Genomic DNA, 13,620 nt, shown 5'->3' with positions numbered 1-13,620 from the left:
CTGAAGGTTCCACCAAAAATATTCTTTTCTCCTTCCGGTGCTGATGGGCACGTTGTGTAGTTATTGCAATTTCTTGGTTCAGTGCTGGGTACAATGAAAAATTGCCTGTACTATGCCAAATCGCCAGTCATGTCGTGGTCAGTCATTTCCTCATCGGTACAAACAATATCAAACTGCTGGTCATTACATGGTCAGTACAGACAGCATCAAACTGCTGGTCATTACATGGTCAGTACAGACAGCATCAAACTGCTGGTCATTACATGGTCAATACAGACAGTATCAGACTGCTGGTCATTGCATGGTCAGTACAGACAGCATCAAACTGCTGGTCATTACATGGTCAATACAGACAGTATCAGACTGCTGGTCATTGCATGGTCAGTACAGACAGCATCAAACTGCTGGTCATTACATGGTCAATACAGACAGTATCAGACTGCTGGTCATTGCATGGTCAGTACAGACAGCATCAAACTGCTGGTCATTACATGGTCAGTACAGACAGTATCAGACTTTTTTTTTTTTTTTAATTCATTGATGGGATGTGGGCGTCGCTGGCTGGTATGCCTGCATTTAGTGCCCATCCCGAATTGCCCTCGAGAAGATGGTGGTGAGCCGCCTTCTTGAACCGCTGCAGTCCATATGGTGTAGGTACACCCACAATGCTGTTTGGAAGGGAGTTCCAGGATTTTGGCCCAGCGACAGTGAAGGAACGGCGATACAGGTCCAAGTCAGGATGGTGTGTGGCTTGGAGGGGAACTTGTAGGTGGTGATGTTCCCATGCGTCTGCTGCCCTTGTCCTTCTAAGTGGTAGAGGTCGCGGGTTTGGAAGGTGCTGTTGAAGGAGCTTTGGCAAGTTGCTGCAGTGCATCTTGTAGATGGTACACACTGCAGCCACAGTGCGCCGGTGGTGGAGGGAGGGAATGTTGAAGGTGGTGGATGGAGGCTGCTTTATCCTGAATGGTGTCGAGCTTCTTGAGTGTTGTTGGAGCTGCACTCATCCAGGCAAGTGGAGAGTATTCCATCACACTCCTGACTTGTACCTTGTAGATGGTGGAAAGGCTTTGGGGAGTCAGGAGGTGAGACACTCGCCGCAGAATTCCCAGCCTCTGGCCTGCTCTTGTAGCCACAGTATTTATATGGCTGGTCCAATTCAGTTTCTGATCAATGGTAACCCCCAGGATGTTGATAGTGGGGATTCAGCGATGGTAATGCCATTGAATGTCAAGGGGAGATGGTTAGAGTCTCGCTTGTTGGAGATGGTCATTGCCTGGCACTTGTGTGGTGCGAATGTTACTTGCCACTTGTCAGCCCAAGTCTGAATGTTGTCCAGGTCTTGCTGCATATGGACACGGACTGCATCAGTATCTGACGAGTCTCGAATGGTGCTGAACAGTGTGCAATCATCAGCAAACATCCCCACTTCTGACTTTATGATGGAGGGAAGGTCATTGATGAAACAGCTGAAGATGGTTGGGCCTAGGACACTGCCCTGAGGAACTCCTGCAGTGATGTCAGTGATTGAGATGAATGACCTCCAACAACCACAGCCAACTTCCTTTGTGCTAGGTATGATTCCAACCAATGGAGAGTTTTCCCCTAGATTCCCATTGACTTCAGTTTTGCTAGGGCTCCTTGATGCCACACTCGATCAAATGCTGCCTTGATGTCAAGGGCAGTCACTCTCACCTCACCTCTGGAATTCAGCTCTTTTGTCCATGTTTGGACCAAGGCTGTAATGAGGTCAGGAGCGGAGTGGCCCTGACGGAACCCAAACTGGGCGTCAGTTAGCAGGTTATTGCGGAGTAAGTGCCGCTTGATAGCACTGTCGACGACACCTTCCATCACTTTGCTGATGATTGAGAGTAGACTGATGGGATGGTAATTGGCCAGGTCGGATTTGTCCTGCTTTTTGTAAACAATTTTCCACATTGCCGGGTAGATGCCAGTGTTGTAGCTGTACTGGAACAGCTTGGCTAGGGGCGCAGCTAGTTCTGGAGCACAAGTCTTCAGTACTATTGCCGGAATGTTGTCAGGGCCCATAGCCTTTGCAGTATCCAGTGTCTTCAGCCGTTTCTTGACATCACGTGGAATGAATTGAATGGGCTGAAGACTGGCATCTGTGATGCTGGGGACCTCAGGAGGAGGCCGAGATGGATCATCCACTCAGCACTTCTGGCTGAAGATAGTTGCAAATGCTTCTGCCTTGTCTTTTGCACTCACGTGCTGGGCTCCACCATCATTGAGGATGGGGAAATTATTGGAGCCTCCTCCTCCTGTTAACTGTTTAATTGTCCACCACCACTCACGACTGGATGTGGCAGGACTGCAGAGCTTTGATTTGATCCGATGGTTGTGAGATCACTTAGCTCTGTCTATCGCATGTTGCTTCCATTGTTTGGCATGCAAGTAGTCCTGTGTTGTAGCCTCACCAAGTTGACCCCTCATTTTTCGGTATGCCTGGTGCTGTTACCAGCATGCTCCCCTGCATTCTTCGTTAAACCAGGGTTGATCTCCCGGCTTGATGGTAATGGTAGAGTGACGGATATGCCGGGCCATGAGGTTACAGATTGTGGTTGAATACAATTCTGCTGCTGCTGATGGCCCACAGCGCCTCATGGATGCCCAGTTTTGAGTTGCCAGATCTGTTCGAAATCTGTCCCATTTAGCACGGTGCTACTGCCACACAACATGGTGGAGGGTATCCTCAACATGAAGACGGGACTTCGTCTCCACAAGGACTGTGCGGTGGTCACTTCCACCAATGCTGTCATGGGCAGATGCATCTGCAACAGGTAGATTGGTGAGGACGAGATCAAGTAGGTTTTTCCCTCTTGTTGGTTCCCTCACCACCTGTCGCAGACCCAGTCTGGCAGCTGTGTCCTTTAGGACTCGGCCAGCTCGGTCAGTTGTGGTGCTACCGAGCCACTCTTGGTGATGGACATTGAAGTCCCCCACCCAGAGGACATTTTTTGCCCTTGCTACTCTGTGCTTCTGCCAATTGTTGTTCAACATGAAGGAGTACTGATTCATCAGCTGAGGGAGGGCGGTAGGTGGTAATCAGCAGGAGGTTTCCTTGCCCATGTTTGACTTGATGCCATGAGACCTCATGGGGTCCTGAGTCAATGTTGAGGACTCCCAGGGCTACGCCCTCCCGACTGTATACCATGGTGCCACCACCTCTGGTGGGTCTGTCCTGCCGGTGGGACAGGACATACCCAGGGATGGTGATGGTGGTGTCTGGGACATTGGTTGTAAGGTATGATTCGGTAATTAGGACTGTGTCAGGCTGTTGCTTGACTAGTCTGTGGGACAGCTCTCCCAATTTTGGCACAAGCCCCCAGATGTTGGCAAGGAGGACTTTGCAGTGTCGACAGGGCTGGGTTTGCCGTTGTCGTTGTCGTTTCCGGTGCCAAGGTCGATGCCGGGCGGTCCGTCCGGTTTTACTCTTATTTTTGTAGCGGTTGTTTACAACCGAGTGGCTTGCTAGGCCATTTCAGAGGGCATTAAGAGTCAACCACATTGCTGTGTGTCTGGAGTCACATGTAGGCCAGACCAGGTAAAGACGGCAGATTTCCTTCCCTAAAAGGACATTAGTGAACCAGATGGGTTTTTGCAACAATCGACAATGGTATCATGGTCGCCATTACTAAGACTAACATTTAATTCCAGAATTAAATTGAATTGACTTTAAATTCCACCAGCTGCCGTGGTGGGATTTGAACCCATATCCTCAGAGCATTTGACTGAGCCTCTGGCTTACTCGTCTAGTGACATAACCACTACACCACCGCCTCCGCTGCTGGTCATTGCATGGTCAGTACAGACAGTATAAAACTGCTGGTCAGTACAGACAGTATCAGACTGCTGGTCATTGCATGGTCAGTACAGACAGTATCAGACTGCTGGTCATTGCATGGTCAGTACAGACAGTATCAGACTGCTGGTCATTGCATGGTCAGTACAGACAGTATCAGACTGCTGGTCATTGCATGGTCAGTACAGACAGTATCAGACTGCTGGGCATTGCATGGTCAGTACAGACAGTATCAGACTGCTGGGCATTGCATGGTCAGTACAGATGGTATCAGACTGCTGGGCATTGCATGGTCAGTACAGACAGTATCAGACTGCTGGTCATTGCATGGTCAGTACAGACAGTATCAGACTGCTGGGCATTGCATGGTCAGTACAGATGGTATCAGACTGCTGGGCATTGCATGGTCAGTACAGAGAATATAACCCAGTGAGAGAAATACCTCATGGGGAGAATAGACCCCACTGAGCTGAGACAAACTACAATGGTGAATCGTGTACATTATAGTACAGTTAACATGATTTTGTTTCTTGCTATTCCACTATTCTTTTTTAAGCTTACAAATGACTGTTCACAATTTCAGTCCAATGTTCCTCTGCTTTTAAACACATTTATTTAAACACCTCAGTTAAAATATCAGACAAAAGGCAAAAGACTGTCATATGAATGTGTTAAACATTTGCCAACACCGACAGTAATGTCAAGGCTCTGGTTTCAAAATGAATCACTGATACTACAATAGCATACTGTAAAACATACCTGCTCATTACAGTAATTGCCAGTCAGCCGTACCATTTTCATCTCCTTGACCTCATCTTATTTGCCATCTTGTGCTTTTGAAGCCACATTTGATGTATTTTTTTGAATCCCACAATTCACGTTCACAACTTGAAACTGATTGTGCTCGAGCGGAGGAACGATGCTCTACCATCATTCCTCTTTATCATTTCTCATTATAATTCTTTCTTTCCCTTTATGCTTCAACATGTCAGAGTTATTCTGACCCCTCATTAATATGAAACTCTTCAAAATTAAAAGTGGATTCATGAGCTCACTGGGAAATGCTGCACAGATACCTCTGGAAAAATATGAAACGAGGGCTCTGCTTTCTGTGGAGGGCTGACAGTCAAGGGCGAGATGGGCCTAAACCATTAATCAGATGCCAGGTTTGAGCAATGGGTGGAGATAAATCGATTTATAGGTCAGAAACAATTCATAATTATCCATCTATATAGTTCAGGTTGATACATTTGGTGCAGACTTGGTGTCAGCTGTGGTTCAGTGGGTAGCACTCTCGCCTCTCTGAGTCAGAAAGTTGTGGGTTCAAGTCCTCACTCCAGAGACTTAAGCACAAAAATCTAGGCTGACACTCCAGTGCAGTACTAAAGGAGTGCCGCACTGTCGGAGTTCCTGTCGTCCGAATGAGACTTTAAACCGAGGCCTCGTCTTCCCTCACAGGTGGACCTAAAAGATCCTATGGCACTATTTCGAAGAAGAGCAGGGGAGTTCTTCACGGCATCCTAGCCAATATTTATCCCCCAACCAACATCACTAAAAACAGATTATCTGATCATTATCTCATTGTTGTTTGTGGGATGTTGCTGTGCGCAAATTGGCTGCTGCGTTCACCTGCATTATAACAGTGTCTACTCTTCAAAAGCAGTTTATTAGCTCTAACATTCATTGGGGCAGTCTGAGATTGTGAAAGGTACTATATAAATGCAAGTCCTTTTCTTTTTCTTCTGCCCATTATTCAGACACCTGTAAGACTTCCCAGGCCCTAAAGCACAAAGAGGCAGGGATCAGAGTGTTCCCCCCAACCCAGTTAGGTCAACCCACTCAAAAATAAGACTCCACCAAGCAAGGCTGCCAGTACTTCAACAAGCTTCTCCCCCCCCACCCCCTCAACAAACAATGCAGACAATGAGGAATAGAAGACAGTGAGTGGTAATAACACTCAACCACAGGACTCCTGAACAAACCGCCCCTCCATCCAGGATGCACTCGGTGTTACTCACTCACTATGAGGCACAGCCACCTCAACGTTCTCACCACAAGGACAACAACCAAACGCCCGAACGATGCTGCAAACAAACTACAGACCGATGTATAAACACCGTATCAGGACATTTACCACCCCCCAGCCCCTGAAAAAAAGGCCACTCTTCAATCCCATAAATACTGAACAGTGGCCAGATCTGCAGCGTTACACAGGACCTCAGATCCACGATGAAAGGTCAGCCATGCAATCTGCTCCTTACATTCTTTTTGTCAACAGAAAGTTGATTATTTTTGTCTCTGAAAGTAAATATATGTACAATATCCCAGCCTCCTGCTGGAGAGAAGGTAGAACCCCCTCCTTTACAGGCATTTTTTTTTTCCATTGAAGATGCTCAGCCTTACTCATCCTCACTTGGTGCCTCCCCACATCTTACATTTCCATGATGAGCCTGGTTAACTTGTATTTTCCCTTTCAGGTGCTGATGGACCTGCTGTGTATTTCCAATGGCTGCAATGCTTGGGTTTTTACGCTAGCTATTGCCTTGGGTTGGGCATCACCAGTCACTCCCATTTGTGGATCTCACGTCCCTTTTGATCCAGCGCCCACCTTTTTCTGCCTAATATCAAGTTGAACAATATAATGATCCAAGGACCGTAATGGAGAACCCTTACTCCGCACACCAGCCACTGGAATATATCACGTGCCGCCTCATGGATCCTCCTCTCTTTATGGAAGGTAGACTCAATAAGCATTCCACTGAGACTAGACACAGGTTGCAAACCAATAACTGATTTACTTACAACAACAACTTGTATTTATATAGCACCTTTAACGTAGTAAAACATCCTAAGGCACTTCACAGGAGTGTTATAAATACATGAAAAAACATTATGTAGTTTAACACAGAATATCTGTTTCCCTACGCACTTTGGTGTATAAAAACAATATAGACACTGACATAAGAAAACTACTAGGCACTTGGTCTAAGCGTTAAACAAAGCTTTAATCAACTGTTTTACAACATGGAGGTCAAGTTGTGTCCTTCACTAGTTCCTGTTAAGAATGTCCTGCGCAAGCTGGGCCCGTGCCCGAGTATTTATACTCTCCCTGGACAGCGCCACCCGTAGGCCGCTCAGTATTATTTCATAAGTCTTTCTTTCATGAATGACTGATTCATGTCAGACACAACTTGACTTCTCTCTAAACATGGTTCTTAAGTCAGAAGACGACTTACAGCAACTTAACCCTTTGAAGTTAAACTGTCTCAGGCTTTACAATACAGACAGGCTTCTGGTGCTGGTTGCAAAATTCACACAACTATATGACTGAGAGAAATTGACTGCCCTTAAGTCTGTGAGATGATGTATCTGTCCACCAGCTGCAATTACAGTGGGCTCCAGCCAACCACTGGCCAGTCCCTTTCTTCAAGGTACTCAAGAAAAGCTGTCAGAGTCAATACTACCCTATAATGAAGTCTACTGTGTCATGTGGCATCAGGAGGCTCCCAAAAGTCCGCCTGGTTGTGTCCCGCTCCCCTGCTGTGCAAATGGAATAGAATGACACCTTTGACCACCAGGTGTAGTAAGGAACCATCTCGCACAATGGCACAAGCTGCAAATAACAACTTGATAGAACATGTCCAGAGAACTATAGACCAGTCAGCTTAACATCGGTGGTAGGAAAAATAATGGAATCCCTACTAAAGGAGAAAATAGAAGATCAAGAAGCCAAAAACATAGTAATGAATAGTCAGCATGGATTTCAAAAGGGAAAGTCTTGCTTGACCAACCTCACTAATTTTTTGAAGAGGTAACAGAGAATAAACAAGGGTAATGCAGTAGATGTAATTTATCTAGATTTTCAAAAGGCCTTCGATAAGGTACCGCATAATAGACTAATGAATAAGGTCAGAGAATGTGGAGTCAGGGGACAAGTAGCAGAATGGATTGCTAGCTGGCTACAAGACAGAAAGCAGAGAGATGGGGTAAAGGGTAGTGATTCACAGTGGCAGAAGGTGGGTAGTGGTGTTCCACAAGGATCAGTGCTGGGACCACTGTTGTTCACAATTTATATTAATGATTTAGACTTTGGAATCAGAAACACAATTTCTAGATTTGTGGATGACACCAAATACTGAGGAGGACTGCAACAAATTACAGGAGGACATTAATAAACTTGCAGAATGGGCATATAATTGGCAAATGAAATTCAACACAGATAAATGTGAGGTATTACATTTTGGTAGGAAGAATAGGGAGGTCACGAGTCTGGGTGGAGTAGAGGAGCAAAGGGATCTCGGAGTACAAATACACAAATCAGTAAAAGTAGTGAGACAGGTTAAGAAGGCCATAAAAAAGCAAACCAGGCACTAGGGTTTATTTGGAGAGGGATAGAATTCAAAAGTAGTGAAGTTATGCTAAACTTGTATCGAATCTTGGTTTAGACCACACTTCGAGTACTGCGTACAATTCTGGTCACCATATTATAACAAGGATACAGAGGCACTGGAGAGGGTGCAGAGAAGGTTTACAAGGATGATACCAGAAATGCAAGGGTATACATATCAGGAAAAGATGAACAGGCTGGGTCTCTTTTCACTTGAAAAAAAGGCTGAAGGGTGACCTAATTGAGGTTGTTAAAATTATGAAAGGTTTTGATAGAGTGGATACAGAGAGAATGTTTCCACTTGTGGGGAAGAGCATAACTAGAGGTCATCAATATAAGATAGTCACCAAGAAATCCAATAGGGAATTCAGAAGAAACTTCTTTACCCAGAGAGTGGTGAGAATTTGGAACTCGCTACCACAGGGAGTGGTTGAGGCAAATAGTATAGATGCATTTAAGGGGAGGCTAGACAAGCATGTGAGGGAAAAGGGAATAGAGGGTTATGCTGATAGATTTAGATGAGGAAAGACGGGAGGAGGCTCGAGTGGAACATAAACACCGGCATGGACTGGTTGGGCCGAATGGCCTGTTTCTGTGCTGTATATTCTATGTAATTATCACATTGCTGTTTGTGGGACCTTAGTGTACAAATTGGCTGCTGCATTTCCTATGCTGTATATCCTATGTAATCCTATGTAACAACTCTCCCTTTCGATAACTAATCAACACTTCAAATCACTATTGTGCGAGTCTAAACGTAGCGGCATCTTGAGGAAAATCAATGGATAAAAAGGCTAGTTTCAGGCTGCTGATTTATTGTTTAAATGAAAGAAAGACGTGCATTTAAATAGCACCTTTCACGACCACTGGACATCCCAAAGCGCTTTACAACCAAGTACTTTTTAAAAGTGCAGTCACTGTTGTAATGTAGGAAACGCAGCAGCCAATTTGCGCACAGCAAGCTCCCACAAACAGCAACGTGATAATGACCAGTTAATCTGTTTTAGTGATGTTGGTTGAGGGATAAATATTGGCCGGGATGCCGTGAAGAACTCCCCTGCTCTTCTTCAAAATAGTGCCATGGGATCTTTTACCCACAACCTTCTGACTCAGAGGCGAGTGTGCTACCAACTGAACCACGACTGTATGCAGTTAACTACTTGCATGTTAGCATTACAGAAATTATAAGTTTAAAAATCCAACATAAGCAAAAAAACAAACCCATTCACTACACTATTTACAGTTTTTATTTCAGATTCCCAGCACTACTTTTTTAAAAATATTTTTGTGATATTCTTTCAGAGGACTGTTGAGAAATGATACACAGGCTGGAACTCAACACGGCAATGATTTATAATGGGTGCATTTGTGCTATATCTATATTCTGTTTGTTGAATTGGAAAAACAACACCCTTTTTGTCTACATTTAGTGGGGCTTGACATCATGTTTCACTGGTTTATTCTGTACATGACATTTTTTTTTTTGAGTGCAAGGTAAGCTGACTCATTATTTGAAGGTGTCAAACATTGGATTTTATGACGCAAATTAATTGTTTCCAACTAGTTTCGCTCAGTAGTGAATGTTACAACCCGTGGAAATTTGACAAAAGCTAAGATTTTTACTCAAAACTCAATCTCCAATCTGACTGAAACCATGTATAGAGTGTACCAATAATGGCTTGCTTACGTCACCTCAGTACTGCGGCACCTGTTTACATGGCTTGTTTTGAACTTTTAAGTCTCCTTCCCAGGAGAGGGCTCTGCGTATGCCTGGCTTGACACACACACACACACAGCTCCTCCCATCTGTCCACATCCACAGAGCTCCTCTCCCAGCAGTTAAACTTTTTAATGCTTACAGGGCTAAACATTTTAAAGCTGGAGTTTTAGAATTAAACCGCAGTAGTGTGAGCCTGCCTTCTCATGCAGCTTCTCTCCAAAATCAGGTCACGTCGAGCTCAGATTTACACTTCCAGTAACACTAAAGTTGTAGTGTAAACACAACTACTGAGGACTTGAGTGGAGGATCAGATCCGCTTCTTACACCAAACAACAAAGGACCAGCACAGACACCAATCAAAGTCAGCAGGTCCAACAAAGGAACAGCATTGCCACCATCAAATAAGACTATTATGGCTTGCATCCCCAAAACTGACTCGTCATTTCATCGCCGGTTCAAGTAACAAGATTGTTGGACTGGCTAAATCATCAATTTGGCATTCCACAAACAAAAAGTTAAAAATATGACGGGACCAACAACTTCAGCAGAAACTATCTGGCTGTGAATCTTCGAATGCTGAAATGATGCAGGCCCTCCCGAAGGGCCGAATATAGCCGAGCACATCTTCAGCTGGTCTGGTGACACTGCACTGCCCGGGGATGGGGGTTGGAATTGAACGGTTCGAGTTGGTTGAACAAACATGTTTTCTAACCCCCATCGCTATCTGATTTCACCCCCCTCCCTCCTCTCTCAACCCCTGTGTTAGTGAATCTATATCTCGAGGGGAGAATGGTCTGACCTCGAAGATCAGCTCCTTGTCTTCCCAAACACTAATGAATATTATGCACGGTTTCTTGGTCAATGATTTCGCCTGGAGCACTAGAGATTAACAACTGGAGGACAGATCAGAGGGTTTGAGTTGTTGCGAAGTGAGTCTTTACCGAAGCTTAAAACTTCTCGTAGTTAGGGACAACTATTCCAGGAATGTAAACATACCAAATTAGCAGTATTTACAATGCTCCCCAAAAAAAGAGGGGCATTAATAATCTAGTGTGTAAAAACTAACTTTTCACTTCAAATAACTAGCTTTGTAAGGATTAAAACAAAGTTGCGATGGTCCAAATTGTTACAATCACCGGATGCCTCTAACCCCGCCCTCCATCATTCGTTTTATTCTACTGTGTCTGCGGTGGTTTAAACTCCTCGGGAAAGCAGCTTATCTACCAGACCCACCTTGTAACTGAGCCGAGACCGCTTCCTGCTGCTGCTTGTATCTCTGGGACAGCATTTCGGCGCTTCTGACGTTCTCCTTCAGGTGGGTGTAGGTGTAAAACCCGAGCCCAAAACAAAGTACAACTAGGACACAGAATGCCATCTGGAGGAGCCCCTTCTGTCTCCTGGAGCACATCCCATTCCCCATGGTGGAAGAATTCACCCCCCGATCACTCTATGCAACCATTGGTCTGGTGGGGTTCAGCAGACGGGAGGCGAGCCCTGTCTCCCCCACCACCCCCTCGGTCTCCGGACACTTCCCCCTCCAGCAGGACTTTGGAATGACGATAAACAAACGGGGACCGCAAGCCCGGCGGAGCAAAACCCGGCGATTCAGCTCCGATCTACATTAACTTGATACATTTAGGAAGTAGCGAAATTGGCAGTGAAACTGACCAATGGGCTGCCCCGCCGCTGACGTCGCGCACACGCTGCAGCCAATCAGCTCAGCGGCTGGGGGGCGGGATTTGTAAAGATAAACCGGGCCTATTCACCCTTTCCTTTAATTCCGAGGGTTTGTTCTGTTAATGTTCGGTGCCGGGAACCAGGGTTGACACAGCGTGATTAGAACCACCATACACGGCTCCTTCCGTCGTTAGCCTCCAACAAGGTCCTGCTCACGCTGAAACTTTGCACTCCAGTATTGTCAGCGCCCTCCAGCACTGGAAGACCGCACGTGCACCCCTGACTCGTCCTGACCTTTGAATCGGTACAAGAGGCTTCTTCCTATTTATCTGCTTACTAAAACCGCTCGATGGCATGAATGTATCAATGGATTGCAAATATTTGGCAGGAAATATTGGAAATGCACAGCCAGCAAGTGGTCACTAGACCGATCCTTAGAGTCAGAGGGCTGAGTAATAAAAGAAAGACTTGCATTTATTATAGCGCCTTTCACGACCACCTGACGTCTCAACGCGCTTTACAACCAATGAAGTACTTTTTTTGAAGTGTAGTCACTGTTGTAATGTGGGAAATGCGGCAGCCAATTTGCACATAGCGAGCTCCCACAAACAGCAATGTGATAATGATCAAATAACCTGTTTTTTCTTTATGTTGATTGAGGGATAAATATTGGCCAGGACACCAACTCCCCTGCTCTTCTTCGAAATAGTGCCATGGGATCTTTTACATCCACCTGAGAGAGCAGATAGGGCCTCGGTTTAACATCTCATCCAAAAGGCAGCACCTCCACCCACCCCCCCCACCCCCACAGTACAGCACTGCCTCAACACTGCACTGGAGTGTCAGCCTAGATTTTTGCACTCAATTTAACAAAATTGTGGCTCATGGAATAGGTGGGTCAGTGGCAGCTTGGATAAGGAATTGGCTCAAAGACAGAAAACAGCAAGTTGTGGTAAATGGCTGTTTTTCAGACTGGAGGATGGTAGACTGGTGTTCCCCAAGGGTCAGTGTTTTTGGGTGTAAGCCAGTAAGACTCCATAGGTTTTGAATGAGAGTAAGGGTATAAGAAGTGGGGGGGGGTCTCAACAGCCACAAAGTGTAGAAGATTTCAGAAAGAGTAGAAGACTCAGGAAGAATCAAGGAAACACCCGGGAGACAAAGAGAGACAAGAGGCACAGGTTACAGCCTACTCACGGTTGCGGCTTCTACCCATAACAGGGTAATATAAGTCTCAATTATTCGCTGTAAACTGCTGCTTGAATACTGTAATGTATTAAGTCTTGCTTGTGCTGAATAAAGTTAAATCACCATCCCCAATACGGGCCAACCTCGAATCATTTGGGACCTGGGTCCCTCTGGGATCTTACAGTAGGGGTGCGTTGAGGTTGGGGCTGAGGCACCTTGTTGACGTAGAGTGTAGGGAGCTTAAGTCTGCAACTGAACCTGTTGTAACTGACCTGAGAGTGCTTGATGCTAATATTATGGGCTGGATTTTACCAGTCCTGAGGAGGCAGGTCTGCTGGGAAAGTCAAAAAGAATAGCAGCAGGTCCCAGCCCCGCCTCCAACCAATCTTCCTGGGAGTCAGGTCCTTGATTTGCGCAGGGACCCGACTCCTAGTGGCGGGAAGAGATTATAGCCACTTAGCTGCCTATTAACAGGTAGTTAACAGGCAGTTAACAAGCTTTTCCCAATTTTTTGACTGCTGCTGCGGGCTTCCCGATGCTGGGGAGCCCCACCAGGGTAAGTGAGGCATGCTGTGGGTCTGTTGTTATGTTGGTGTTTGGATGACAGTTGCAGAAGTGGTGTGAAGGATGCAATGGGACAATGGTTAGTATCAGAGGTAAGGAAATGTTGGGGAAATAATTTTTAATGTGGTTAGATGTTTCTGCAGGTGACAAGCTGTGAAGTGTTTGTGTAGCCTTGTATCATTGGGAGAAGTGACAAATGGCTTCTGCAATCTCAGCTGCAGCTGCCATCTGTTTTATCCTAAGGAGAGAGTAATTGGAGAGCCTGGG

The 13,620-nt window shown here is 45.7% G+C and overlaps 1 protein-coding gene across 6 annotated transcripts in view; it reads right to left on the bottom strand.

Annotated features, from left to right (window-relative positions):
• LOC147100617 (uncharacterized) overlaps positions 1–11,906 on the bottom strand; it is a 76,722-nt gene extending 64,816 nt beyond the window's left edge. For 4 of the 6 annotated variants that reach the window (XM_085967069.1, XM_085967070.1, XM_085967071.1 and 1 more), the window contains exon 1: positions 11,161–11,571. In XM_085967069.1, the coding sequence (XP_085823195.1) occupies positions 11,161–11,347 (187 nt within the window). In that variant the 5' untranslated portion in view covers positions 11,348–11,571. Of the gene's footprint in view, positions 1–11,160; positions 11,573–11,595 lie in introns of those variants that run through there. The other 2 variants (XM_085967075.1, XM_085967072.1) reach the window with 2 other exon arrangements.
• Positions 11,907–13,620: the final 1,714 nt, after the last annotated feature.

Source organism: Somniosus microcephalus, chromosome 25 (genome assembly GCF_052327205.1).
Source record: "Somniosus microcephalus isolate GS21.2 chromosome 25, FLI_Smic_1.0, whole genome shotgun sequence".
Lineage (NCBI taxonomy): Eukaryota > Metazoa > Chordata > Chondrichthyes > Squaliformes > Somniosidae > Somniosus > Somniosus microcephalus.
The sequence above is the reverse complement of the archived record's forward strand: the minus strand, read 5'-3'. Positions and strand labels throughout refer to the sequence as shown.